General features: G+C 38.3%; 1 protein-coding gene across 1 annotated transcript in view; it reads left to right on the forward strand.

Moving 5' to 3' along the window:
* The window catches only part of LOC140237891 (macrophage mannose receptor 1-like), a 61852-nt gene extending 36259 nt beyond the window's left edge, over window positions 1-25593 (forward strand). Inside the window, exons 22-40 of the mRNA XM_072317824.1 lie at window positions 800-954; window positions 1842-2065; window positions 5998-6137; window positions 7121-7179; window positions 8516-8683; window positions 9512-9541; window positions 12665-12849; window positions 13446-13513; window positions 14004-14104; window positions 14584-14737; window positions 15461-15576; window positions 16550-16710; window positions 17472-17577; window positions 18387-18631; window positions 19618-19786; window positions 21845-22099; window positions 22793-22972; window positions 24056-24097; window positions 25355-25593. Of these exons, the coding sequence (XP_072173925.1) occupies window positions 800-954; window positions 1842-2065; window positions 5998-6137; window positions 7121-7179; window positions 8516-8683; window positions 9512-9541; window positions 12665-12849; window positions 13446-13513; window positions 14004-14104; window positions 14584-14737; window positions 15461-15576; window positions 16550-16710; window positions 17472-17577; window positions 18387-18631; window positions 19618-19786; window positions 21845-22099; window positions 22793-22972; window positions 24056-24097; window positions 25355-25593 (2797 nt within the window). The remainder of the gene's footprint in view (window positions 1-799; window positions 955-1841; window positions 2066-5997; window positions 6138-7120; window positions 7180-8515; window positions 8684-9511; window positions 9542-12664; window positions 12850-13445; window positions 13514-14003; window positions 14105-14583; window positions 14738-15460; window positions 15577-16549; window positions 16711-17471; window positions 17578-18386; window positions 18632-19617; window positions 19787-21844; window positions 22100-22792; window positions 22973-24055; window positions 24098-25354) is intronic.
* Window positions 25594-27065: the final 1472 nt, after the last annotated feature.

A 27065-nucleotide genomic window follows, 5' to 3' on the forward strand; every position in this document is an offset into this window, starting at 1 on the left:
TGACATGTCTATCAATAAAGAATTGTACTTAAAGTTTATTCCATATTAGTTTTATTTGCGGAAATGAAGTGGAAAAATGATAAAACCGGCTTTCGAGGATGGCACAGTTTTAAACATTTTCACATGATACAGCTCTGATTTACACTTTTGCACAAATTTCTGGACGGGATCGGCTTTTGTTTTACATGCTTTATCATTAAATGTAATTTCATTTCATTTAATAAATAGATAAGCAAAATATGGCCAACATTATGTTAACGTTCAAAATGATATATTCAGATTGCTCAGCAAGATGGCGGCGTCGAACATCGATTATCAAAGGCACAAATGCACCTGTGGAATTCTTTTGTACATCAATAGAAATCTGACAATTGTTTGAATAATTACAACCAGTTGGAACTCCAACTCTTAAACCTCCTTGGTATGAGATAAATAAACGTGCTGCTGGAAGGAGTGGACACTATTAGGCAAGAGATAGCTTCCTCTACGTTGCATCCATCGCGTCGAGTGGAGAACGTCAACCCACAAGAACTATACACGAAGGAATGTTGTCCTTTTATAATAATGGGAAGAATTGGCATACCTGAGAAGAAAATAATTTTGATGTATGTTACTGAGTGGTTAAATGTCCCTGATGGCGGTACCTTTAAGCTTTTTCTTTTTTTCCCCTTCTCGCATCTGTTATGTGAGACGCCTTTAGAGTTTTCCTGACATTTTGTTTTCAAAAAGCAGCATCAGAATGGTCACAGTTTGTTATTGTTTTTGTTCCTTTTTGCTTTGTTTTTTTTTCTCTGCTCAGATACGAGCAGGCTTACTTGGCCTCTCTGATGGCGGCGCTGTACGTGTATGACGGTGAGTACTACATTGGATTGAGTGATACACAGACACCAGGAACTTACCGCTGGGTGGACGGCTCCTACCCGACCCTCTCGCCTTGGGGACCCGGCCAGCCAGGTAAGGTTTTGGGGATTCGAGCCAAATGCGGTGTTCCGCTTTTATGCAAGCATCTTCCTATGTGCGTCCTTCCGAATGTTTTGCAGCAATTAACCTCCAGTGGCTTGTTTTCAAAAGATGCCCTCGGTCACGACTGTCAGTTACTGTGTAGGTTTCAGTAGGTGCAATTTCCCCGACAACAGCTTAAATACTTGTGATAAAGGTATTCTTGCTTCTGGACCACCATGTCTTTTAGGAAGGGGACGGGGGGGGGGGGGGGTGGTGGTTTGAGCTTTATCAAAGAAATCATTAATTCCCACCCATCTTAAAGCCACGGCATCAATTGCTTTTCACATTACTTAAATACTTTGTATGTCATTTTACAATTGTATTTGCGTTGATGTTCCCAGAGGGGAAAATGCAGAAATAGAACAGACAAACATACACACGAGCACAAGCTTTTCGGCTTTGATATATTGATGGAGAAATTACACATTGCGTGACACAAAGCTATTCTATTTCTTCTTTTTTTTCATCTTGGGTATATGAGGTTAAGGTGATACTACTATAGAAAGCGATGATATTACGTTAGTTGTAGTTTTTGAGAAATCACGAAAATGATATCTACATTGGAAAGTGAAAAAAAAATGACACAAACAGCATACTTTAGAGTTGCTGACAAATCATAGTCCTCGATCATGATACTTTAACCGCTGTGGAAATTGTAGGATTTTAGTTAAATGACTGTATGACGTCACAACGCCTTTATATTTTTATTTCGCTCATTTTCTCCCGGAGTGTAGCTCATATTATTAACTTCTCATTTCACTGCCCTTGCCTGAAAAAAGTTCGTACTGCTAGAAATAATTCGGGGTTTGTTTTTTTTCTGGACGATGTGCGATTTATAGATGACACACGATTTGGCCAGTGTGTAGCCATGGTGGGGCCGATTTACAACGAAGCCGGGCTATGGATGGACGTGAGCTGCACTCTGGAACACAACTACATCTGCGAGCAACCCATGGAGGGGACCACCGACACGCCCTACACCGTGGCTCCCGTCACCAACCCCAGCAACGTCGGGTGCGACGACGATGAGAGAGAGCTCGGTTACGGCGACTTTTGTTACACGGTGTGTACTTATTGCAGCTTTCTACCGGATCAAGTCTGCCCTTGGCGATCCTTTGATATTTTTGGTGGAATGTTTATCTGAAAAAAAAAGAATACATATTTGTAGAAAAGACGAATAGTGGGTGAGTATTTAAACCCAACTCGTCTCCAGGAGGTACGTGATAAGAACTGACAGTGTCACTCGAATCATGTTTGAACTTTTGTTTCAACTGTGCGTACATTTCTCTTAAGTATTGGTTGAGGTAAGGATTCAGCTTTTAACATTTTGCAAGATACTTAAGAAACACTTTTATGAAATGTGAAAGAGCAAACAACTCTATAAGGAATTCAGACTTTATTTGAAGAAAATTAGTCTTAAAATGGCTGAGATATCTAAAAACACACTAAAACAAATTAATCCCAATAAAAAGTGGATCCCACCTTTTACTATGATCTCTTTGGTTTGGCTATTTTAGCTATTTCAAAACCAATTTTCATCGAATAAACCTTTAATTCCTCTTAGAATTATGCTCTTTCATATTTCATGAAAGGTTTTTTCATTATCTCAAGAAATTATCATTAAAAACGTTGGAAACATTCAACTCCATCTCAACCGAAACTGCATTCTCCCTTTAAAGCCTACTGCCCACTACACTGCCCACAGTGCATAATAACATATTGGGGCATGATTGGCTGAAAGCCGCAACCGGCGGTGAAAACTCGACATGTCATATCTTCAACACTGACATTACAACCCAGTCACATGACTGGAAACTGGCAAGACTGCTGACGTCACACTTTCAGTCGCTAGGTCGAACGACCAGTGAATAGTGGCAAAGTCGTTTCGTGTGCGGTGGACAGAAGATGGTTTCACAAGTGGACGTGAGCTGGTATCTGAGAATAAAAGTATCATTACATTCTAAAGAACAAGCATAAGAAGCCGCAATAAAGTATGATTATGAGAGTTGATGAGTTGACGGCCTGAACTCCTTAATAAGTAGAACAGATTGGACTGAATTAATTAAGTCAAACGAGGATCCCACATCAATGCATCAGTGTTTAAGTGCTCGTCATATGAAGATAAAACGCCAAAACTTCATCGATCTTGGTTGTGTTCATTTGATTTGTGAATGATATATACTAGATATATTCAAGTGTCAGTTAGCATTGAGGAATTACGTCATAGCTAGCAGAAACCGACCCACGGAAGAAGAAGAAGAAGAAGAAGAAGAAGAAGAAGAAGAAGAAGAAGAAGAAGAAGAAGAAGAAGAAGAAGAATTCAATGTCCATGCTCGACGCGCAAGTTTTACTCAATTGTGCAGAAAAAAAAACCCAGCGGCAACATGAAACACAAAAACAAAAATCAAACGAGGTACCAACTAGAGAAGGAAACGAGACGTGAGACAAGCCGTTGTGACTCAGTGGATGTTATCATGGACTCTATGGTCACACTTTGAGTCGGCTCTTAGGAGCTATTCGATTTCGATTTCAATTTCAATTTATCCTCGTATTCCTCAGTGAAAAATGCGTGAAATACAACAAAATATGATGATACATAATGTCCAGTGTGGATATACAATGACAAATTACTAACATAGAACATGGCGGTCAATATGTCGTAGTTTCGATCCAAGTAAAAATGCTATAGAGAAATGCGATGGAACCTACTTAAAAAGAGAAGCACAAAGGAACCTACTTCAACATTGAGCCCCTTTGGCAAGGCGCTTAATCCACTTAAATCGTGACTTATCTCCAGCCGTCTTGATTAAGTCTTGTGACTGGCAATAGATGGGCCAGGACGAGAGAGTGAGACTGACGATCCTGCACAACTCTTATTATTATTATTATTATTATTTATTCGACCAGGAAAAGACTATAGGATACATATCATTAACATCACAAACATGAAACAAAAACCAGAATGAACATTACAAAGGATACACTGTACTGTACACGTTACACAATGTGAAAATGAAATGAATGGAGACTACATGAGGGTCAGGGCACACAAAAGTAAATACATTTACTATTGCCCGTAGGCATGTGAACCCACACATGTTGCCCCTAAAAACATTTAACAATCATTAAAAAAGTATCACTCAACCCCTGATCCCCATCCCTTAACTCCATAATCCTTATCAAACTTCAAAACATAAAAAACACTATACAATTCCAATATAATCATCCAACCCATGACTTCATTTATAAATATATTCATACATTAATTTCAAAAACTGAAAAAAATACGTCAACATAAATATAGAAAATTCCTGGATTTCCACCCGACCCCCAACCCTAAACCTCTAACCTCTTACAGGACATAATCATCATTGTCGTCAGCATAAAAATAAAAATGAAGCACATGTGTACAAATCAAAACTAAAACTATCACTCAATGTGTCAAACACCGAGAATATAAACTCAGCTAACAATTAATTTGTATATTGTTACCACAACGACTCAATGTTCAACGTGAACAAATGATGAATTGTGCACACCCACATATCATAACAGTCACATATGTCGAATTTCAAATCAATTACCCAAAAATCTGAAAAAATTTAACTGAAATCACATTATCATATGATTATCATTCAAAATATGGAGTTACCATGAAACACATTTCCCAACAATAAAAAAAAAATCAAATCTTTCACATCAAGGTAATATATTAATGATCACACATATCAAATCCGAAACCAAATACTCAAAAAACTGAGAGAATTAGCCAAACTTTTTTGTATAATTTTTGTATAATCCTCATCCAAAACATACTGATACCATGGCAACACTTTGTTCAACAATGACGAAAAAGTATAAATGAATAAATTTGCGCATGTGCGTATGTACTACAGCGGTCACATTTGCCAAATCTCAAACCAATACCCCAAAACGCTCAAAAGCTCAGTGAGCTAGCTAAATCCACAATACTCTTATCCGAGTTCTTCGTTCAAAATAGGCAATTATCATAGAAACACACTATTCAACAATACCAAAAGATTAATTACGTTTGCACATCTTTGTACTGTAACGGTCACATGTACCAAATTTCAAGCCAAATACTCGAAAAGTGGGAACGAGCCTAATCCACAATATTTTTGTCAAGCTGCAATTAATGCTTAAAGACTAAAGAAAGGATCTATGTGAACGTAGAGAGAAATTGGTGAAAGAATGGATTTCAATGAACGGAAAATATGGCTGATTTCAATGAGTTTAGAAAAGAGGAAAGAGGTGAAAGCACAGCAGCGTCCTTGACGGCTGCTGGCAGTGTGTTCCATATTCTAGGAAGGAGACGGGAGGGGGAGTAGAAGAAAGCTTGAGTTCTAGAAGGAAGGTGACGTAAAGTTAAGGTTTCTGAGTGACGTGGATTGATCATTATGTTCTCAGCAAGATTGGGACAAATACAAACACCAAACAGACACTTAAACGAAAAGGAACAGAGAAGATATTCTCTCCTCGAGGACAGGGTAGACCAATGAAGGACCTCAAGACGCTCTGCATAAGACATTTCACCTCGCACTTGTTTGAGTGCTATTCGAGTAGCAGTCCGTTGGACGCGTTCGATCATCAGGGACTGAGACGATGTTGTGGGAAACCAAGCGGGGATGCCATACTCGAGTATTGGCAACACCAAGGCTTTGTACAGTGAAAAGAAGGCATTAGTAGATGCCCCTCACTTGGATCGGACTGATTAGCCATCTTCTCACTCATGGAATGTGAGTGATACTAGAAGTTGTGGTCGTCTTCGCCTGCGAAGGACGATCATCATCATCATCATCATCATCATCATCATCATCATCATCATCATCATCATTTCCTTTGCCTCGTCATTCCAGGATGTCTTACAGCCTTCAGTCCTGTAGTTGCTTCCTCATAAGCATTTAAGTCCTACCTTAGTAGCTACGTAAAAGAAATTCAAGCACACTCAACTCCTATGACGCCCGTTTTCTGTAGATGTACGAAGGCGGATTTAACACCGAGGAGATGTTGACGTGGTCACAGGCCGAGGTCTTCTGCAACAGCAAGGGGGGACATCTGGCCAGCTACCACTCCAGCGAAGAAGAGGCCTACTTTGTGGAAAACTTTACGCCAAAGTAAGAGCTGCTGGTATCCAAGCGAATGATGAGGATAAACAAAAAAAAAAGTTATATTATCAATGAGAATTTAGATAAAGATAGTAGTAACAGATTATAGTATAGTCGTAATTGTCTTTATCATGCTTTACCATCGTTGTCGTCAGTTAATATGATCATTATCATAAATGTTTCTATGATTACCCATGCCAATGTGATGGAATATCAAGACCTCAGTATTCATGTATAATTAATAGCAGCTCATCTTAGCCACCAAGTCGAAGTTCTAAAAGCACTCTAAGACGATATCACTGATCAACTCCAAACTTAATAAGGGGACATCAGCTCTGGATGTCGTTTAACGGTGCACGCACTCAAAATCCAACCAGGAAAATGTTGACGAAATTAACACGTTAACCATTAGTTCAGCTGATAGCCTAAAACAGAGTGGCTTCTTATACCCGTTACCGAATTAAAAATCGGTATGTATAAAGGGTGTTGCAGATAAAGCGCCTTGCTCGCGAACACTGCTGTTACGACGAAACACCTTATACGAGATCATCCTAAAACCAATGCGGCACTTCAAGATAATAACTTCGTTATACAGGAAGACGGAATCATCACTACGGTATCAATAATCAAGGTGTTATCGCTCTCTCTCTTTCTCCCTCTTTCTCTCTCTCTCTCTCTCTCTCTCTCTCTCTATATATATATATATATATGTATATATATATTATTTCGGGGCTACTTTTTCTATTATATTCCTCATTAATTTCAATAAGTTTTGGATTCAGGACCCTATGTGGAATGGGAAAACACGTTTTTTGTTTTTTGTTTTGTTGTTTTTTTGCTGTAAAAATGCACGAATGGAAACTGTTAATTTTGCTGCGAAGCTGATGAATACATTTAATATTTCTTGGAATGATGGAAGCGATTCTTTTATGATGAGTACCTCACCACTAACCAAACGAGTTCGTTTAATTCCACTTTTCTTCCCTTTCTAGCAACACTGTTAACAACTACGGATTCTGGCTCGGAATCAATGATCACGAAATACAAGGCGGTAAGTCAAACTCAAACTTTGCTTCCTACCTTGCCTTCAGGTATTCACGTTTCTCGTGTACACCATATCTCATCCCTCCCTTCCCCCCCCCCCCCCCCCGCGGTAAAAATAAGAACATACATATATATTTGCATTATGACTGCAAAGTATATTGCACCTTCTATACTGAGTGGCTTGTTTCTTGTTCTTTTGCAAGAGTACAATTTGCTCGTCCAAGTGAGTGTGTCTATGACCATGAATCGGAGTGTCCGAAATTGCTTAATAGCTTTAGCAGAGGTAGGCGTGTTATCACGCCATATCAAACTGTATATAACATAATACACTGTACATCTATATATTATGCAAACAACAGTCAGTCGGCTGTAAACATTAAAAGAAAAAAAAAAGCATTGAACTGGTTATCTCCATTTAGATGCTCCTTTGTCTTTTTAAAGGGCATCAGACACGGAACTTTCAAGGTGACTCAGAGTCTGCACGTGCAAACTCATACGAGATTATTGAAACACGTAATAATTCTATATTATTTGTTTTTTTTTTTTCACTCAGCAGAAAGTGGTTCACAAAAATCGAAGCCTAATGAATGTATCAAAGGATATTGTTCCACTGACAAGTCAGCTGTTACCAGCTGTGTTCAGGGACGATCTACATGCCAGAGAAGAGTGTACAATTTGTGCTGTTAACTCACTGTCAATAAATAACGGTCTTGATAGATTTCTTATAAGTCTCTACAATGATGGTATTCTGTATCCTTCTTCGTGTTTTCTGAAGTGGGGGATGATTTTCCAGAATATAATGTTTTTTTTTTGTGTGTGTGTGTGTGTGTTCGTATCTGATAAAGAAAGGACCCTTGCCATTTGAGTTGATGAGGAGAATTTGTCAAAACAATGAAATGCTATGAAAAGTCTCGGATAAAACACAGTCTCTAGGCCCATACAGAGTCATTATAACGGCACCTGCGGATGAGGACACCTGCGATACAAAGGTGGCAGAGAAATTTTTAGTGTTTACACTCTACCAATTCGTTTTGTTTGTCAATATTATTCATAGTCTTTCTCATATGCGCGTGTGCTGATGTTTATCAACCTAGTATTGATTAATTGCAAGTTACATGCATATCTGTATAAAATGTGCATGAAGTCGAGGAGATGAAGGGGTCTTCAACCTATTGGCCTCTTTCCGTCCCAGGCAACGTGTTTTCAAGATGCAAAACGTTTTTTTTTTTTTTTTTTTTTTTTTTTTTTTTTACAGCGGGAAGTGTAATAATTTTTAGGTTGTGTCTTGAGGTTTGTTAAAGATAAGTCATATCATTGTTAAATGCATTATGATTTTGATACAGGTTGGGAGTGGACCGACGGAACGGCGTTGATATACACGAACTGGCACCCGAACGAGCCAAGCGACGCTAACGGCGAGGACTGCTCCGAGATGTTCCTGAACCCCGGACGAGGATGGAATGACGTCATCTGTTCCGTCTTTAGAAATTGGGTGTGCAAGCGCCCGAAGCGTGAGTCCGAATTGGCCTTGTTAATGCATGAGACCTTCATGGAAGTTGCTGGTCTTAACAAACAATTGTTACAATAATAGACTCGGCATCTATGGGCCCTCCCCCTTTGTTTTAATGAACACATGGTTGCATATATTTTGTAATCGTTCATGTTTTTGTTGTTGTTTTTTTAATACCAAAAAGTTTTTCAACGTTGGCTCACTCACCATGTCTAACAAATCATTGGTGCATTAGGTGCATGTATTGTGTGTGTGTGTGTGTGGACATATAATATAAAAACAAAGACTGCGGGTGAATAGAAATATCATAAATATGATACAAGGGCATATCATGTAAGCATATCGAATCAATTGGAATACTGAGTATTAGCAGAGGTAATGGGAACGTCATCACGTGGAGCTACTTGTTATATGATTGTGCCATTTTTCTTACAAAAAAAAAAAAACAAAAACAAAAAAACAAACAAACTGGTGCACATTATTAGGCTCATAATCATATCGTTGGTGAAATATTGCCCACGTGATTGCAACCGAAATGAGGACGTCATAGAAAATAACTTGGGATTGCAGTGAGATAATTCTTGTGAACCCATATGGAAACCAGCTTTGTTGATCAGGATGTTCCACTCTATTATAGAAATTCAATAATTCTCCAGATTTTTTTTGCCATAACAAACCTGAGTCCATCTCCTCACATAAGATGATCAAAAGCTCTAAATCCCTGTAACTCACATTCCTGGCGACAGGATACCTAAATTGCATGACGAAGTGACACAATTTGTTTTCTTGATGCAAACCTACTTCTCATATTATGCTTCCATTCCATCAGAGTTCGAACCGGAGCCAACACTCCCTCCAGGTAGGTGATCGCCAGATTAAGAATTTGATCGCAGAATGAGTTGACGCCAATTTGATATATTTGCAATTAAACCTGCTGAAAATAAACAACAACAGCAACAAAGAAAGTAAGAAGAAAATACGTCACATTTTAAATCATGACTCCAAGAGCGTTCTGTACAACAAGTAGGCATAATCAGAATCGTTTTACTTTGCTCGATCTGATGATCTGATTATGAACTTACTTTCATGTTTGAAAATGGCGCTTAACCTCTTTTTCGCGATCAAAATCTTTATGATTATATTACGATCTTGTCTTTTTTCTTTCTCTTCTACAAATGGTTTGATAACCATTGTTTACGGAAAACTGGTGTACCGTGTATTAAGGCAATGGTGAAGTACGTCCAGTCGAAGGAAGACAGAGGTTATTATAATAAGTGACCTTACTTTAGATATTGGTCAAAATGTGGGATTACACCAGCTCTTTACAACTCTCCAATTACATTCAACTTTTTGTTTTACTTTGTTTTGTTACTGTTTTTTTTTTTTCCAAAAAGGAAAGGTGGTAGCTTTTGAATTATTGACATTATATGACATTTGTGTGCACAAAGCATTGGTAGAGTTGAGAGATCATAATATCATAATCTCAACATCATCTGAACATCATCTGAATTTAGTTCTATTCTTAATGGCCCGAATTCACGAAGGTGGTACAAATGAAACCATGGTTTAAACCATGGACAAAAACCATGGAGCGCCAAGTGTCGCATGGAATGTTTCGTTACGAAATCAGTCATTTCGCCAATGAAATTATTATTTTGTAACGAAATAACAACATTTTGTAACTAAATGAACATTTCGTCCACGAAATGATAATTTCGTTAACGAAACGGTCATTTTGTCGACGAAATGACCAATTTCGTAACGAAATATTCCATGCGACACTTGGCGCTCCATGGTTTTTGTCCATGGTTTAAACCACGGTTTCATTTGTACCACCTTCGTGAATTCGGGCCAATAGGTACAATTTGACATAATATACAGTATGTTCCCCCCCAAAATACAATCGGATTTTCGCATTGATAACACCCAATATGATTAACCCTATTTTAACTGGGCTATTTGAGACCAAGTTTTTACAGGGGGGGGGGGGGGGAAGGTCAATTTGACCCCCCCCCCACCCCCTTCAGATCTCGGCCGCCGATCGCGCGATCGCCGCAAAATTTTGCCTGAAGATAGAGCCGGATGTGAAGTACAAGATTACATGGTCATACAATAGAAAAATATTGGCTTTCTATTTTTGATAAATTAGTTATGCAAATTTATGCATGAAATCATATTTTCACCTATAACTCCATTAAAAAGACTGAAGGATTGCTAAATTTTTGTGTCAGAGTTCCTCACGACACATCAAACAACTTTGCTGTAAAAAAATAGCACAATCAAAATCAATTTCTTTTGTTTTTATTGTTTTGTTAATTTCTTATGTATTTTATTGTTTTTTGACCTTTTGTTTTCTATTGTTTTTTTGCCAAAATTTGTTGCAGGCACTTTTTCAAGCTTATCTACATTAGAACTGATTAATTTCAATGGTTAAAAGTTGAAATAATCTAATTTATATCAATTAAACAAAAAAAAAAACAACACAATTTGCATTGGATTTGCACACGATATCATGAATTTGAGCTGTTTTCGGGTTGACATGCATATGCAAAACATTGCGTAACTTCATAACGGTGTACCCGGACGTCGCAAATTTGGTCTCAAAATATGCGGGAGACTTCAATAAAAAAAAAAAGTAATGAAACGACGCGGCAAACTCTTTGCGCGTTGCTGAATCGTGGCGCGAAATGTCGGGGAGGGGGGGGGGGGTCAATTTGACCCCCAGTTAAAATAGGGTTAAAACACCTAAAATGCTACTTCAAGGTCTTAAAATATAACATCCTATAGCTCTATTTTGCAGAAACCCCATTCAATTTGGCTAAGCGGTCACAGGAAAATGTGGATTGCTATAAAGCATGTCATGAGTCTGATTCTTCCAAGTTTAGCACTTGGATGCTCTTGGAGCTGCATATTAATGTGTAAACACAATAGACAGAACTTGGAGGGAAGGGATTCCTGACTTGCTCTACAAAAATCCTCATTTCTCTTTGACCACTGAAGCAAATTGAATGGGGTTTTCTGTAAGGTGTGGGCAATGGGTTATAGTTTAATGCTCTGAAATTGTGTTTGGATTGATTCACTATTTTTAAAGTTATCGTTGCGGAGGCTACCATTGTTTTTTTTTGGCGTGACATATGGTATATTTATCTAAAACTACATGTAATTTTTAATTATATTGTAAAGGAAATCTCCATTTCCAAGCCCTAGGCTTTTGCATAATTTCCTCCTTTGACTCACACATCTATGTAAACATTTTATATGTGATTGTACGAAATGAGTAATTTAATTAAATAAAACCAATTTGTATAGTTGAGACCAAGAAAACTCTCTTCTTTTTTTTTTTTCTTCTTACATGTTAAGCTTTAAAATTCAAAAGCTTTCTTGATAAAACTTATCTTAGTTTAGGTATGATATTTGAAGAAATCTATATACCTTTCTGCTTTCTTTTTAAATTCAAGCACGCTAATGACACCGACAAATCAAGTTTCAGGGGGATATTTCCTTTTGCCTCCGTATTTTTTCCGCTTTATCGTCAATACCCAGGGGCGGATGTAGCTTTTTTCCAAGGAGGGGATTTGAGGGGCTGAGCTGGGTACTGCATGGGAGCGTAGCGACCGAGCCCGAGCGAGCGAAGCGAGGGAGGGGGGGGGGGGGGGGGGGGAGTGGGGGAGGGGGGTATCCCCCCTCTCGTAGTATGGAGATTTTTCATTTTTGAGCCACTCTCACTTTGCCATTCATCTGAAATGTATTCATTAAAAGCTAAGACGTAATCGTATTGTTCGAGCAATAAAAATTATCTGATATTACTAAAAAGCATAGAAGAAAAGGAAAAATGTATGGTTTACTAAAGGTATGTTCCACGGGGCACACTCGACGCGGGGCTACCATCTATAAACTAAATTTACTCCCCCTCCCCCCCCCCCCATCCGCCACTGAATACCGACAATCACTATTGCTCATTCTTTTTTTTTTGCTTATGCAGTAACCAGGTGTCCATCCAACCCTCTGTGGGATTACGCGGAACCGTACTGCTACTTCGTGAGTGACTTCCTTGGCGACGACAATGCGAGAATGGGTTGGTTTGACGCCGAGACAGAGTGCATGAGGTCAGGAGGTCATCTGGCTTCCATTGAGAGCGAGCAGGAGAACGCCCTCATCGTTTCGCTGGTCAGTGTTGAGCTAGGTTCCATGACATTGATCATGCGGCAATTTTATAATGCTCCCATGAAATATCTGCACTGTAAGCCAAACGTAAATTCCACCCACAAACATAACCCAAACCTAAACATCAAACTAAACCTCAAACCCTATTCTCCTTGGAGAAGATAAGACCGGAGCAAATTGTCGCAGGAGCAAATGTTGTATCACCATTGAGCGGTGCTTGTACTTGGTGTAGTTTGTAACCTATATAAGGGGAGTTCATACACTTAAAAAGGCACACACTTGATTTCCACAAACTATTATCACCGTTTCGCTTCTGAGTGGTAGTGCTTGTTGGTGTAGTACACTACTTGCACAAACACGTGCGTGTGCAAGTTCTCAACTTGTGCCTGTTAGAAAAACTGATTCATCAGCTTACGTTTAATATTCTAGTCTTTCCTAATATGTGTAACGAATTCGCAATGATACGTGTGAAATTTCTACCGATATCGGAGCATTATCTTATCATTTAACTAATGTTAGCACTTCTATCATGGTAGATAAGAAACAGATAAAATATCTTGTGCTGAAACGTATCAGTTTTATGTTCTTTTTTCTTCTAGTTCCCCTTGCTGACTGGTGTATCCTTTTGGATTGGTCTTCGCCAACAAGTCTTCGAGGGCCCTTACGAGTAATATGCCTTCCCTTCATCTTTATTCCAACATAAACTTCATCCGATTAGAAAGAAATGACCTCATTGCGCATGGATACTTTTGGAGAGTTGTTTCTTTGCACACTGTTAGTATCCACTTAATGCATACACTTAATGGTGAGCGTCCTTGCCTACGTTGTTAAGTCTCCATCAAGATTAATCATAATCATAAAGACCGTCCAAGATTTTCAACACGCGTAATCATTTTGGAAACGCATGACACCATTGATATATGGCGTGTAATTTCTGAGCACTTGAAAATATGTCAGTCATAAAAACAATAGTCAGTTGAAATAATCTTTTCATCACTATACATCTTGAGCATCACTCCGCGAGATCTTTCGAATTATGATATCAAATTCAATCGTGGACTCAAAACCGTAGATCTTTTAGTTGTCTCTCGGATCTGTCGGGACGTTCTTGAGGTTTAACCATCATCTGACGCTCTGTTTCACACTTTCACTATCAGGTGGGTGGATGGAACACCATTTATCTACGAGAACTGGTCACCGAATGAGCCTAACAACGCCCATGGAGAGGAGACCTGTGTCGAACTGTACCGATTCGACGGTAAGTGTCACTGGCATCGTTTTATTTTGAATATTTTTCATGCCATCAATTTGATTATGACTTAGTTTAGTCTACTCCATGACGATAATCAGATCCTTGGTTACGCAATAACTAATGCTGCTTGTTCACGGAAACTCCATTTCATAGCGGATGTAACATAAAGCTCTATATTACTGATGGGAAATTCAACCATTAGAAAACCCAAAGAATTTCACGACCCCATACCTCAAAATGGTCCACTGATGGATTTAAGCTGTCTCTTTCTTCAATGAAACAAATTAAACAGTCAATCTTGAACAGTTAACATAAAATAAATGACAGTTTAAAACATAAACAAACAAGTCTGCCTGGACTCCGCCAATATAATGACATCGACGATGATAATGAATAATGGTTTTGTTAACACTACATCAAAATTGATTTGTAGCGGGGACACGCTCATAATGCTGTTGTGTAATTTTGTTACTATTTTCCTTCAGGTCTCAGTGCCGGTGGTGAATGGAATGACCAGAACTGCGGAGTGAGGGCGCCATTTGTTTGTAAGAAGAGAGAAGGTGCCGACCCAATCACCAGTAGCCCAACAGAATCGCCTGACGGCGGGTGTGACAACGGCTACTTTAAGTATTATGGCAGGTATAAAATACTCTTGATATCAACAAGAGCATCTCTTTTTAATCTTTCTATCATACTCTCATGTTTCTTGGAAAAGGCATTTCCAAAAGACACATATAGATGTCATTTCTCTCCCAATTCATAGTTGGTTAGATAAATGAAATGAATGCAAAGGAATATGAGATATGAACATTAAAGTACATTGATGAACACAACCTAGTTAACTAGACTGATTTTTATGTATGTATGTATGTATGTATGTATGTATAAATATATATATGTATATATATATATATATATATATATTCATACATACATACATACATACATACACATACATACAAACATACATACATAGGGGCCTTCATAGCGAGACAGACAGACTGGACACAAAACAGACAGACGAACAGAGAAAGTGAGAAAGAACATGCAAGAAAGAGATATATTAATTGTCATTTAATCATTTTGCCTAGCTTTCCCTACAAAAAAAAAATTAACATGACCTGTATAATCATTAGGGCTGATAAGCTGTAAACGACCAACAGTAAATCGTGACCATGATATCGAAAAGAAAAGCATCGATACATCTAATAAACACCGTACAGCTTGTTCATAGTGTGGTATTGTGCATATATAGGAATACTATAGTAGACTAGATTTTTTTATTTTATAGAAAGTGATAAAGCTGATGAGTAAAAAAAACAAAATTATACCAGAGATTATACCATCCGGCAATCTTTGCAGATGCTACAAGATGGTCGGGTACCAGGAGGAGGACCAGCGAAATTGGATGGATGCGAGAACGATTTGTAGGAACGATGGAGGAGATCTGGTCGGCATCCATAGCCAGGAGGTCCAGTGTAAGTATCCATCTCTTCTGAAAAACTTTCTTGTGGTGGGATTGAACCCGTTCCGTACGGGAACCTAGTGGCCCGCATATTAAGTCTGTGGGCATTTCAGAATTCAGTATGGACTGGGTTAACCTCTTCTGAGTCAGGGAGCGTACAGAGAGTGAAAGCTCCCCTCCACGTCCAACTTGTTTAGAATGAATACTTAGTAGACAATGAATAGACAAACGAATGGTTGTAATTCTGTCAGAATGTAGGGGGAAAGTGTTAAGGGTGATACAGAAATTTGCAGACATGTTGCATACAGAAATGTTTTCACCGAACTGTAATGTTGTTCGTAACCATACAGACACTCAACAAAATCACAAGGTCGAGTTTAAATCTCGATGATATTAGCCTCTGGAAGAACACGAGCAGAGCTAAAGGTGGAAGCCTAGGTATACATTAGCCTGTAGAATGCTAGCATTATTATCATAATCATTACCACCATTTTCCATAAATCATCATCTGTCTTGTCTTAAAAGGTCAGTGAAATGAGAAGAAGGTGACGAATTATATATATATATATATAACACGTTAATGTCGTGAAACCATCTATTGTAGTCTTCTGGATACCTTAAAGTGGATGTCTGATTCATACTCCTTCCTTCAACCTGTTACAGGAAAATATCACGAAATATGAATGTCCGGGTTAAATGAATTAGGAGGTTGCTTGTAGTTGCCTCTGAGCACAAGTTTAGTATGAGTCTACACAATTCTCGATTTTCCTCTGACATAAAAAGAAAGGCAACAAAGAGCAACTTCAGTCCCAACTCGTAGGATTAACACAACACATGAACAAAATGAATTAACAGCTTTCGCTGATGACGTCTAACCTTGCGAGTTCCATTCTCTATGAATTTCGCACAATCATATCAGTACCCAATGCCTCTGACTGCATATAAATGACAAAGGAACTCGACACCTTTTGCCTTGATATCCGCAGCTCTGCTCACATCGATGATCATCGACTCCCCCACCGACGTCTGGATCGGTTTCTCCGATCTCGGTTCCACCGGACAGTACCACTGGACGGACGGGAGATCCACTTCGTATACCAACTGGTATCCAGGGCAACCAAACGGTTTCATCACCTTCCCTGGAGAAGTTAGTCTATTTATTTATTCATCATTAGCTTTTCTTTACTCGGCATCTTCATAATGTGACTTTAAAATGTCAGTACGGAATATCGATGGTGAAAGAGATTGATGGCGATTTTGCGAATACTTATCGATGTAGAAATACTGGAAGGAGGCAAGAAGAGATGTGGGACGAGAAGGGGGCTGAGAAACACAAAGGAGAATAAACGGAGGCAGCAGAAATAGTAGCAACGCATTTTTTCATAAATTATGTAAAGCTGAAACATTATCTGAAAACTGCATGATGTAGACCTTTTCGTAAGTCTCTTAGGTATTACACGTGTCTGTTCATATCTACCTCCGATAATCCTTCCATATCCTTCCATATCTATCCAAAGGGATTAAAAGTCTGAGTTTCTCTTTGTTTGAATTCATTTGATAATGAAGGTCCATTTGTACATGAAATACTTTTTCTTTTAATTTCACCTGCCCTTGGATTACCGCTGCTGTCCGTTGTATGTGTGAAACTTGTGTGTGCGTGTGCGTGTGCGTGCCAGGGATGCAGTATGTGACAGTATGCGTGTTTCTCTGCCATGTTTCCATTATCCAACTCAAACACTACTCTGCCCTTCATTACTTATGAACACACGATCACTTTGCATCCATAACATAATACGATAGTGTGTGAATTCGCTGCATCATTCAATGAGTGAAAGTTGCAATGCAAACGAGACCTGTACATGTGCTAGAAGGTTGAAGTGCAATTTCTTTTCCAACCGCATTTTGCAGTCAACAACAGATTGTGTGGAACTCCTGAGAGAAGAGTGGTACGCGGGAATGTGGAACGACGTCCATTGCAATGAGATAATCGCCTACGTCTGCGAGAAAGGTCCAGGTGAGTAAAGTGAAATTTTTGTTTAACCCACTGTCCAGAATTCGTATAGGGAGTGAGTTAACAAGCAAATGATTTCAAAGAGAATTTTAAGTTTCCATAAGATGTACTTTTCATGATGATATAATAAAGTTTACAGCAGCATACTCGGCAGTCATTGCTGCTCAGCACTAATACCACGATGGTAATTACATTGTGTATTGATTACGATACTTATAATATGTTTCTATAGTAATGATGACTTAATAACATTAATTATAATGATAATGGTAGAGATGATGATAATAATGAAACTATTGAAAACCTCTCATGACCTATAGGATGAAGCCCGCGCGCTATTTATGTCCGCCCAAGTAAGCTCGCTGCTGGAAGCGGGAGCGTTATGACATGTTAAAAGAAGAGCATAGCTCTATTCCAATGAGTCGGAATGGAAGGCACATTGTATTTATTGCTTGTACTTCTGTTATAGTGGCCATGTTGATGATGGCAGGAATGATCGATTACAAAAGAGCGTCCAAAGGAAAACAACAGCAATGATTTCATCATGAAGAAGAGAAGCAACCACAATAACAATAACAACCACAAACACCACAACCACAACACCCACAGCAACCACCACCACGACAACACCACCACCACAACAGCAACAACACGAAAATGATTGAAGTGATGATGTCTTGACGGCAATAAACTGACATCGTTAACGATCTCAAGATGGTATAACATGTATAATAGCCTTACAGATTTCTGTCTCTATAAAGTGATGCACGATGTTGAACATTCTCTATCATCAAACTCATTCATTGCCGCAGATGCTTCTCTCCCCGACAACCCGCCGGAGGATACGTTCTGCGACGATGGAAGCTATTATAGCTACAACGACTCGTGCTACAAGCTGGTCACCACCTCGATGACCCACCAGGCCGCCCAGGACTTCTGCGCGAGCGAAGGGGGAAACCTGGCTAGCATCTATAACGGTTTTCACGAGGCCTTCTTGGAATATCTACTCTACTCCAACGGCGTGTCCAGCGCCTGGATTGGAATGACCGGAAATGAGGTAACGGACCTTTTAAAAAAGAACATTTTGCCTCAACTTCACAAGCCTGGGCAATCTAATCTGCTGGCTAAGACATCAAAACAATTTCTCTTCTAAGGTGTGAATTTTCTTCAATTTGTCTCTCTCTACAAATGAAATTTGCAAGATCGCAACTGCTGATCTTGTACTGAAGAAAATTCAAACCTCAACCTTCACCCTTCTGATTAATATTCTCTTGTTTCATTAATGCCTTGTCCGCCTTGGACTACTTAACATAACAATGTCAGAATTTCGGAGCTTGGGCATTTGTTCCAGGTTTATCGTGTCACTGCCGGCATCCAGGGATAACCTGGTGGTAGTGTCGCTGCCCGGAAAGCAGTGGATGACAGGTTCGATTCCCGAAGACTCCTTTTTGCGACATGTTTGTTACATTACAGATCAGCAGATGCGATCTTAAAAATTTCATTTGTAGAGGGAGACAAATTGAAGACAATTCACACCTTAGAGGAGATATTGTTCTGATGTCTTGGCCAGCAGATTAGATTGCCCAAGCTTGTTCCTCTTTAGCCAGGTGTAGAAAATGACTCGAAGAGTTTTATTGCAAAACGAGCTAACTCCGTTCTTGTTAAGTTGAAGTATTTGTGATTAAAGCTGCTGAAAACAAGGGAAATAATAAAAAAATAGAGGATATTTTTAATCAAAACTTCAAGAATATTAATTGTTATGTCACAAAGCGAGGTATTACTGGAAAGGTTTAATTTTGCTCTATATGATGATAGCGCTTAGCTCATTTGCAATAAAACTCTTCACTCATAGTTTGATTTCTTCATCATTCTGTTCATCATCACTGCTGTGATTATCTTTATTATCACCGTTGAATTAAGTTTCTAATGAACTCAACGCAAGGCAATTCATTTCACTGCTGTTCAAATCGACTCAATTTCTTTTGATTCCATTCCACTTCATGCAGTCCACTAGTCAGTAAAGCTCGATTTAATTCCTTTCAGGATGGCGAGTACAGCTGGTCGGACGGCTTCCCTGTGCATTTCTCCAAGTGGGGAGAAGACGAACCGAGTGCCGGGGATAACGAAGGCTGTGTGATGCTCACCAACACCCCCGCTTGGGACGACACCAACTGTGCAACCACTCGTCCGTTCATCTGTCGCACAACATCAAGTAAATTTGCCAATTCGGTGATATAAATGAATCTGAGAATATCTGTGAATATTAATTTGTTTTGTCTATTTTTTATCATTTTGATATTTTTTATTCAAAGTGTTTACCTGTTATAGTATTCGGGATTGTATATTCCCCAAACCTGCAAGTCATTGATAAACCCTTTTCGTAAGATTACACCTCAAATATTGTACTAATATCAGTGTCTGCGGAATATTTCTTTGCTTGACTGTAGAGTGTACGTATAAACAGTTATAAACAAGCCATCAGTGGCAAACAATTCACCTAGTATCACAAAGTCATCCGGATAATTCATTCCGTACAAAAAAGCAAGTGTCATCGTTAAAGTGTTTGTTGACAAGTTCAATGCTCTTCAGCGGAGGATCGTATTACACAACTCAACTATGACCAAATCTGACCTATCAACAAAAAAAAAAAAAATAAAAAAAAAATAAAAAATCAAACCATTTCACTTTCCAGAAAGGTTTTAGGCTCTGAAATTTTGGACGAGAGGAAGTACAGATATCAACTTCTATAGATTTAAACTAATCTCAAATTACTATTATTCACAGTTACGGTATTTCGAAGTTTTGTAGGGCCTAATGCCTGCGATTTTATGATGACATCCTGAAATGGATATTGAAGAGAGATGTCGAATCTACATCCAGTGACCAATATTTAGAACATAACCAACTTTATTCTATCATAATCAAGTTGAGATTACAGGAATACATTCTGTAAACACACACACTCACACAATATGCGTAGGCCAATAATTACAGTTTGCGCATGAGCCAAAGAGGGTTATCCAAGCAAAGGGCGCGATACCTACATGTACTGCAATCAAATGCCTAATTCATTGGAGTGGACACACCTTTTGTGCGATATGTGCACTTTCAGCACAATAAACCTAACAAAGTGGGACATATGCTTTGGTCGGATGCATTTTCATTTCAAATGAGGCTCAAGCTTTCTTTTAAGTATCTGGGCAAAAAAAAAAGGAGGTGCTGTAGCTGAAAGAAACCGAACTTTTTCAGTTAAATGCAGACTTGAGGTCACCAATAAGAGCAGCCCTATTATACACAGTGTATCAAAAAAAAAAAAGGTAATCCAACTTTGGAGGGCTACCATTTCATAATTGTCAGCTCGTGAGAGTGCAACGTTAATTTTGAGGAAAGAATAACTCTTCTTCTTTTCATTGATACCTAATTATGTTGACAAATGTCATGCATGACTGAGCAAATGAACTTTAAAGAAAACAACAGCAAATTGATTGCACTTTTCCAAGTTCGAACATTATGCACGTCAATGCACGTCTCACTGAATGGATGGGATATGTCAATGAAAATGGTAAAATTAACAGGCCAGCCTGCATGACTGCAGATTTGTGTGTAGGGTTTCTTCTAACCTTTTATGGTCCACAACCTTCAACATGGCCACCGTTGTTGATAACTTGGTCCCTCTCACAAAGGCAAACCCGTTATTCATTTTCTTTCTTCATATTCAAGACATGGTTTGTTGCAGCGAGCTATGTGTCGAATATGAACAGAGAAAAATGGACTGTGTTTGCTGGTCTTAATGGAAGTGACCGTGTAATCAGGCAGGTGGCCATCTCAAAGGTTATGGACCATAAAATGTTAGAAGGAACCCTAAACATAAACCCTAAACACAAATCTGCATTCATACAGGCTGGACTGTTTATTTTGTAACTTTCATTGACAGTCTCATCCATTCAGAGAGACATTCATTATTCCCTCGTGTGACACTCAAACTTGGAAAAAGTGCAATTTGTCATTGTTGTCTTTAAAGTTCATGTTTTCAGTCATGTGTGACATTTGTCAACATAATTATGTATCAATGAAAAGAGGAAGAGTTCTTCTTTCCTCACAACCAACATTGCACTCTTCAAAGCTAGTTATGAAATGGTAGCCCTCCAAATTTGGATTACCTTTTTTTATACGCTCTGTAGAGTATTATCGGAACACAGTGTCTGTGTCGTAATCATTACTTGCATCGTACTGTGTATTAACAATCATTGGTGGTGTGGTTTAATCGCAGCGACCCCTCCACCACCGGTCGAAGAACATCCCGGCTACTGTCCGGAAGGTCTTGAAGAATTCGACGCATATTGCTACTACTTTCCCCCGGATAACGTCTTCTTCGAGTGGTACTCAGCCCGCTACGAGTGCCAGAGGTTGGGCGGCGATCTCGCCAGCATCCACAGTAAGGCGGAGAACGAGTTCATTCGGGAGATCATTCAGAGTCGATTTGGGTTCCGCGACGTGTGGATCGGACTGACGCGTTCAGAGGACGGTTAGTGAAGTGTAGCCATGACCACTGTATTGTTTGCTTCCGTTCTTATGTGTGTGTGTGTGTGTGTGTGTGTGTGTGTGTGTGTGTGTGTGCGTGTGTGTGTGTGTGTGTCTGCGTGTGTGTGTGTGTTTTTTTTTATGTTCATGTTACACCCAGAATGGGTTGATTTATGAATGATTTGAATGAAATCAATAAAATATCATTGAAAAACAAAAAACAAAAAAAGTGTGTGTTTGTATGCGAGTACGTGTTGTGTGTGCATAATGTGTTTACATATACGCATATATACGAATATACTTACATGTGTACTAGTATGTGTAGATGTGCTTGCGTTGGGATGAAAATCTTTTTTTTTTCACACATATGTCTTTGACTCTTTAAACCTATTTGCGTCTTGTTAGGTTCTTAACACACAGAAAACGCAATGTTAGGGGTAAACATTGATAAATGCGACTTAGCATGACAGTGCTTGTCCAGGACACACCAGATTATTGCGATCGTTCCTATGACAACACTCGAAATTTCTCCTATCCTTGCTATAGTATGAATGCTATTTAGGTCATGCAATAATCTATTATGGTATTCTGCTATATACCCAGAGAGTCGCATGTGTCACATGTAATCTCACTTGGACGGTTCAGAGCCGTACACATCATACCTTCTCCATAAAACCTCTTTCTTGTAAAATGTTAGGTGGTTTTATGAACACCGACAACACGCCGGTCGACTACGTCAACTGGGCCAACGGAGAGCCGTCCGGAGACTGGCGCGGTTCGTCCGAGGACTGCGTTGAGATGTACACCAACAACTACGGCACGTGGAATAATGCCGACTGTTTCAGCCAGGCCTCTTTCCTCTGCAAGTTTGACATATGTAGGTTGATGCAAGCTCACTTGAAACTCTAGAATTCAAGCTCTTTTGACCTCATCAACATGTGTCCTAATACGAGGTCTGGAGCAAAATCATATAAAACCATTTTGCATCGGCGTCGAATGCCTTTATGAAATAGACATAACTACACTTTCCATCGTCCTTGGAGAAAGAAAAAAAAAAACCACCTTTATACCAATGCTCTGAAAACTTGAAATAGTGCGCTAGCCTGAGAAGTTATGCAATGTTGTGAATTTTCTCAGACGTCTTTGCCTCTAGCATTTGACCTTGGACATCTTTACCATTAACCTTTCTGAACCTAAGAGCAATAAAGATTACTTATTGTTACATTATATTATTATATCAATATATCATTATACTTATCATTTTCGTATTCATCATATTCATTAGTAATTACACTTTGTACTACAATATCGATTATTTATGATTTGTATTTGAATTGTTTTACGATATGATTTGTCAATCAGTGCACATGATGTGTGACATGGGTGTCACCAGAACAGATAAACGCATGCCGCTTAAATGTGCGGAATCATCATAACATTATGATTATGATTTAAAGGAATACAATGCTGATATTCAAGTTACCATATATCAAAACCTACTTTAGGCAAAGGAGTTTAAGTTATCAAGGTCCAAAATTATGGAATACATTGCCAACATGCGTAAAACAGCAAACAATTTTTAGCAGTTATAGACGGAGTTTGAATTTGTATCTGACACCACAATGATATTGTACCCCTTCCCCATTTTTTTTTTCAAGTAAACCGAGCATGTATTCATTTTTTGTGTTTTTTCTTTTTTACTTTTGTTCTGATTTGTTTCATCTAATTGTATTTTGTATATATGTTTCATGTACATGTGTATGTTTTGAAAAAAAAAGTATGTCATTTTTAATTCATGATGCACGGACATGAGGAAGAACAGCCGTCTGGCTGAATCATGTGCCGTGCTGAAAGAAATAAATGAAAATGAAAATGAAATGAAACAAACTAAAATGCCATTTTTGTTCTCATTATTATTGAAATAACCAATGTGATACTGTTTTTGTCTCTTCTTTTCAAGGGACAAACGGGACAGACGGTGTTGACCCGGAGCCAAGGGGAGGTGAGCTATCACAGAGTGACCAAATCAATGTCATATTTAGTGCCGTTATCATTATTATTGTTATTATTATTATTATTATTATTATGATTATTATTATTATTATTATCATTATTATTATTATTGTTATTATTATCATTATTATTATTATCATTATTGTTATTATTATTATTATTATTATTATTATTATTATTATTATTATTATTATTATTATTATTATTATTATTATTATTGTCATCATTATTATCATTAGCATTATTATTATTATTATTATTATTATTATTATTATTATTATTATTATTATTATTGTCATCATTATTATCATTAGCATTATTATTCTATCGTTCATCATTTTATAGTTAAAACTGTAACGAGTTCAAAAATGTTTTTATCTTCATAATTATTTCGAAAGCATTACTGCATTGTACAAAAAATCTAAAATCTACCCGCTATCGGTGGGTATGATAGATATTCCATTCAAAAAGCGAATGCAAGAATGCACGACGACCAAATTACGGTACGTAAATTCTGATCGGGTATGGAATGTATTCAAGATAACATTTTATTTTGATATGGTGGCCATAATGTGATTGTTGATTTCACACTGCCTGTTTACACCTGGTTTATACATCATTTCAATCCCAATCATTCGGAGATGAAGGGTTGTATGAATATGAACTTCCCTCTCATGTTTAGACTTTGGTCAAAATTTACGAAGGGGGTTTAAATCTAAAGCATGGTTTATGCAAATTTCTCCTGCGTAAATACGATTGACCGATTGCATTCGCCAACAGACGTCCAGTAACAAACTCATGTCAGAGGTACGCCTATTTCACTCTTGTTTTAGACCATGGTCTAAATTTGTACCATGGTATAGGTTTAAACCAGGTTTAAACTACCTCCGTGAATTTGGGCCACAGGGTCTTCCAAACGGCTCATGAGTGTCTTTCAAGATACAATGTACGATACAGAAACTAAACAGTGCATGCCTTGTTAAAACAATGATTTTCGTCTACGTGTACAAGACGTATAAACTATATTCCGTCTGTATTGATGCAAGGTAATAGAAGGCTGTTATAAGTTTTTTGATGGGAAAATAATCGTTGATTTCGAACAACACTATCAAACCTGAATTACTGCGATTTGAGTATGCGCAATAGCACGGTATCACCATGTGGTTTTGTATTCCCGACATCGGAACGAGTCTTTTGTTTGTTTGTTTATTTATTTGTTGTTTTTTATTTTGTAAATGCCTTGTAGGTTTGTCAGGTGGAGCCATAGCTGGGATCGTCATCGGCTGCTTGGTGGTTGTCACGGCTGCCGTCCTGGTCGTCGTCTGGTTCATGGCATCTCGCGACTCTACGGCCAAGTCGTCATCGGCAACCAGTGGTCTCCCCACCCCGGCATCGCCCGCAGGCTTCGACAACGCCCTCTACGTTGCTTCATCAAAGGAGCCCAAAATCCAAGTCGATGACAAGGCCTCTAAATCCGAGGCGTAGTTGAACACAATATACACGTGTTGTTTCATCTCGCTTTTTACCCTCCACTTTATCATTGGTTTCAAAGATACATATCAGTAAAAACAGTTCTATCACGTGCAGTAAACTTTGTGAACTAATAGTGTTTGCTATTCACATGTATTCGTTAAAAAAAAATCAACTATTTTCTGCCTGGTAACGTAGTGTCGTTGAACGTACGTAAAATATGCGCTACTTTCATGTTCCAAAAACAAGAAAGATATTGAGATTTACTCTGCTGCAGGAAGACTGGTTTGAGAGGATGATAACAATATTTTTGTTGTTTTTGTTTTGATGATGATGCTCAAGAGGATGATGGTCAGGAGGATTGCAGCTTGTAAAATTACTTTGCATAAAAAAAAAATCGAACTGAGAGTAAGGCCTACTTTATGAAATCGATGTCCTTTACCTCTTGATAAACATAATAATGTAATGAAACTCTATGAACATTTCATCTTCTGCTCATAGCTGTTTATATCATCTGCATCCTAACTCCATACATAGATGAACATTGTGAACTTTAACAATTCATTTTGCTGGTGACGTTTTTTTTTACTGTACATTAGTGGGGAAAAGAAAAATTTAGTCAGATTGTGGAAAGTATAAACAGACGGTAGGAAATAAATGTTCACAGAATTCTGACAAGGGTTAAGTGTAAATAGTTTGATGAATTCTACATTAATGAAGAAGAAGAAAGAAACAGCGAAATGAAATATTACACCTCGCCCTCTGTAGACATCTTGACGTCAGTTTGAGGCAAAATGAGCCATAAGAAATATTTTTCTACATTAACGATCGATACTCTCACGTATGTTTTCGTTTGTTTTGAAATACCTGGAATATGATACCTGTGCTTTCAAAATTTACCGCGGACTTATTCGTACAGTAACCAATGCTGAAGATGTTTTGCAGTAGACCCCGCAGAAGAGGACCGTTTCTTCACCGCTTGATGTCTTCATGAAGATGCGACCGAAATAATATTAGTATCAGACGAGAAGGATTCGATTTCTAGAATGTTCTAGACGCACGCGGTAATTTGATGTTAGACACGTCAAAAATCACGTCGGATTGCAAGTAGATATATGTAATTATCATCAAAGCACAATTAGATCTCCACAAAAGTGGTATCGAGGCACAACTCGGATGAATCCGATACCAGTAGCTTTAGAAACATTACTTCTCTTTCATTGTACATGTGTCGTAAAAGCTATGAGAATTCTCTGATTGACAAGTCACGACATGAATTTCTTATTTTTCTCAAAAATGTTCGTGTATAATATAGTTAGTAACTGAAGCAGATTTTTGTTCTTTTTTTATATACATTCGATATTTTCTATCAATGTTGCTCCAAACATAGCTCGTGCTTTGGCGTTTAGTCAACAGACGAACACATCGCATATATAGTTTCCCCCGATAATTTTTCTAGATTTTATTTTTGTCCTTCAGAGGTAGAT

This window comes from Diadema setosum, chromosome 14 (genome assembly GCF_964275005.1).
Source record: "Diadema setosum chromosome 14, eeDiaSeto1, whole genome shotgun sequence".
Lineage (NCBI taxonomy): Eukaryota > Metazoa > Echinodermata > Echinoidea > Diadematoida > Diadematidae > Diadema > Diadema setosum.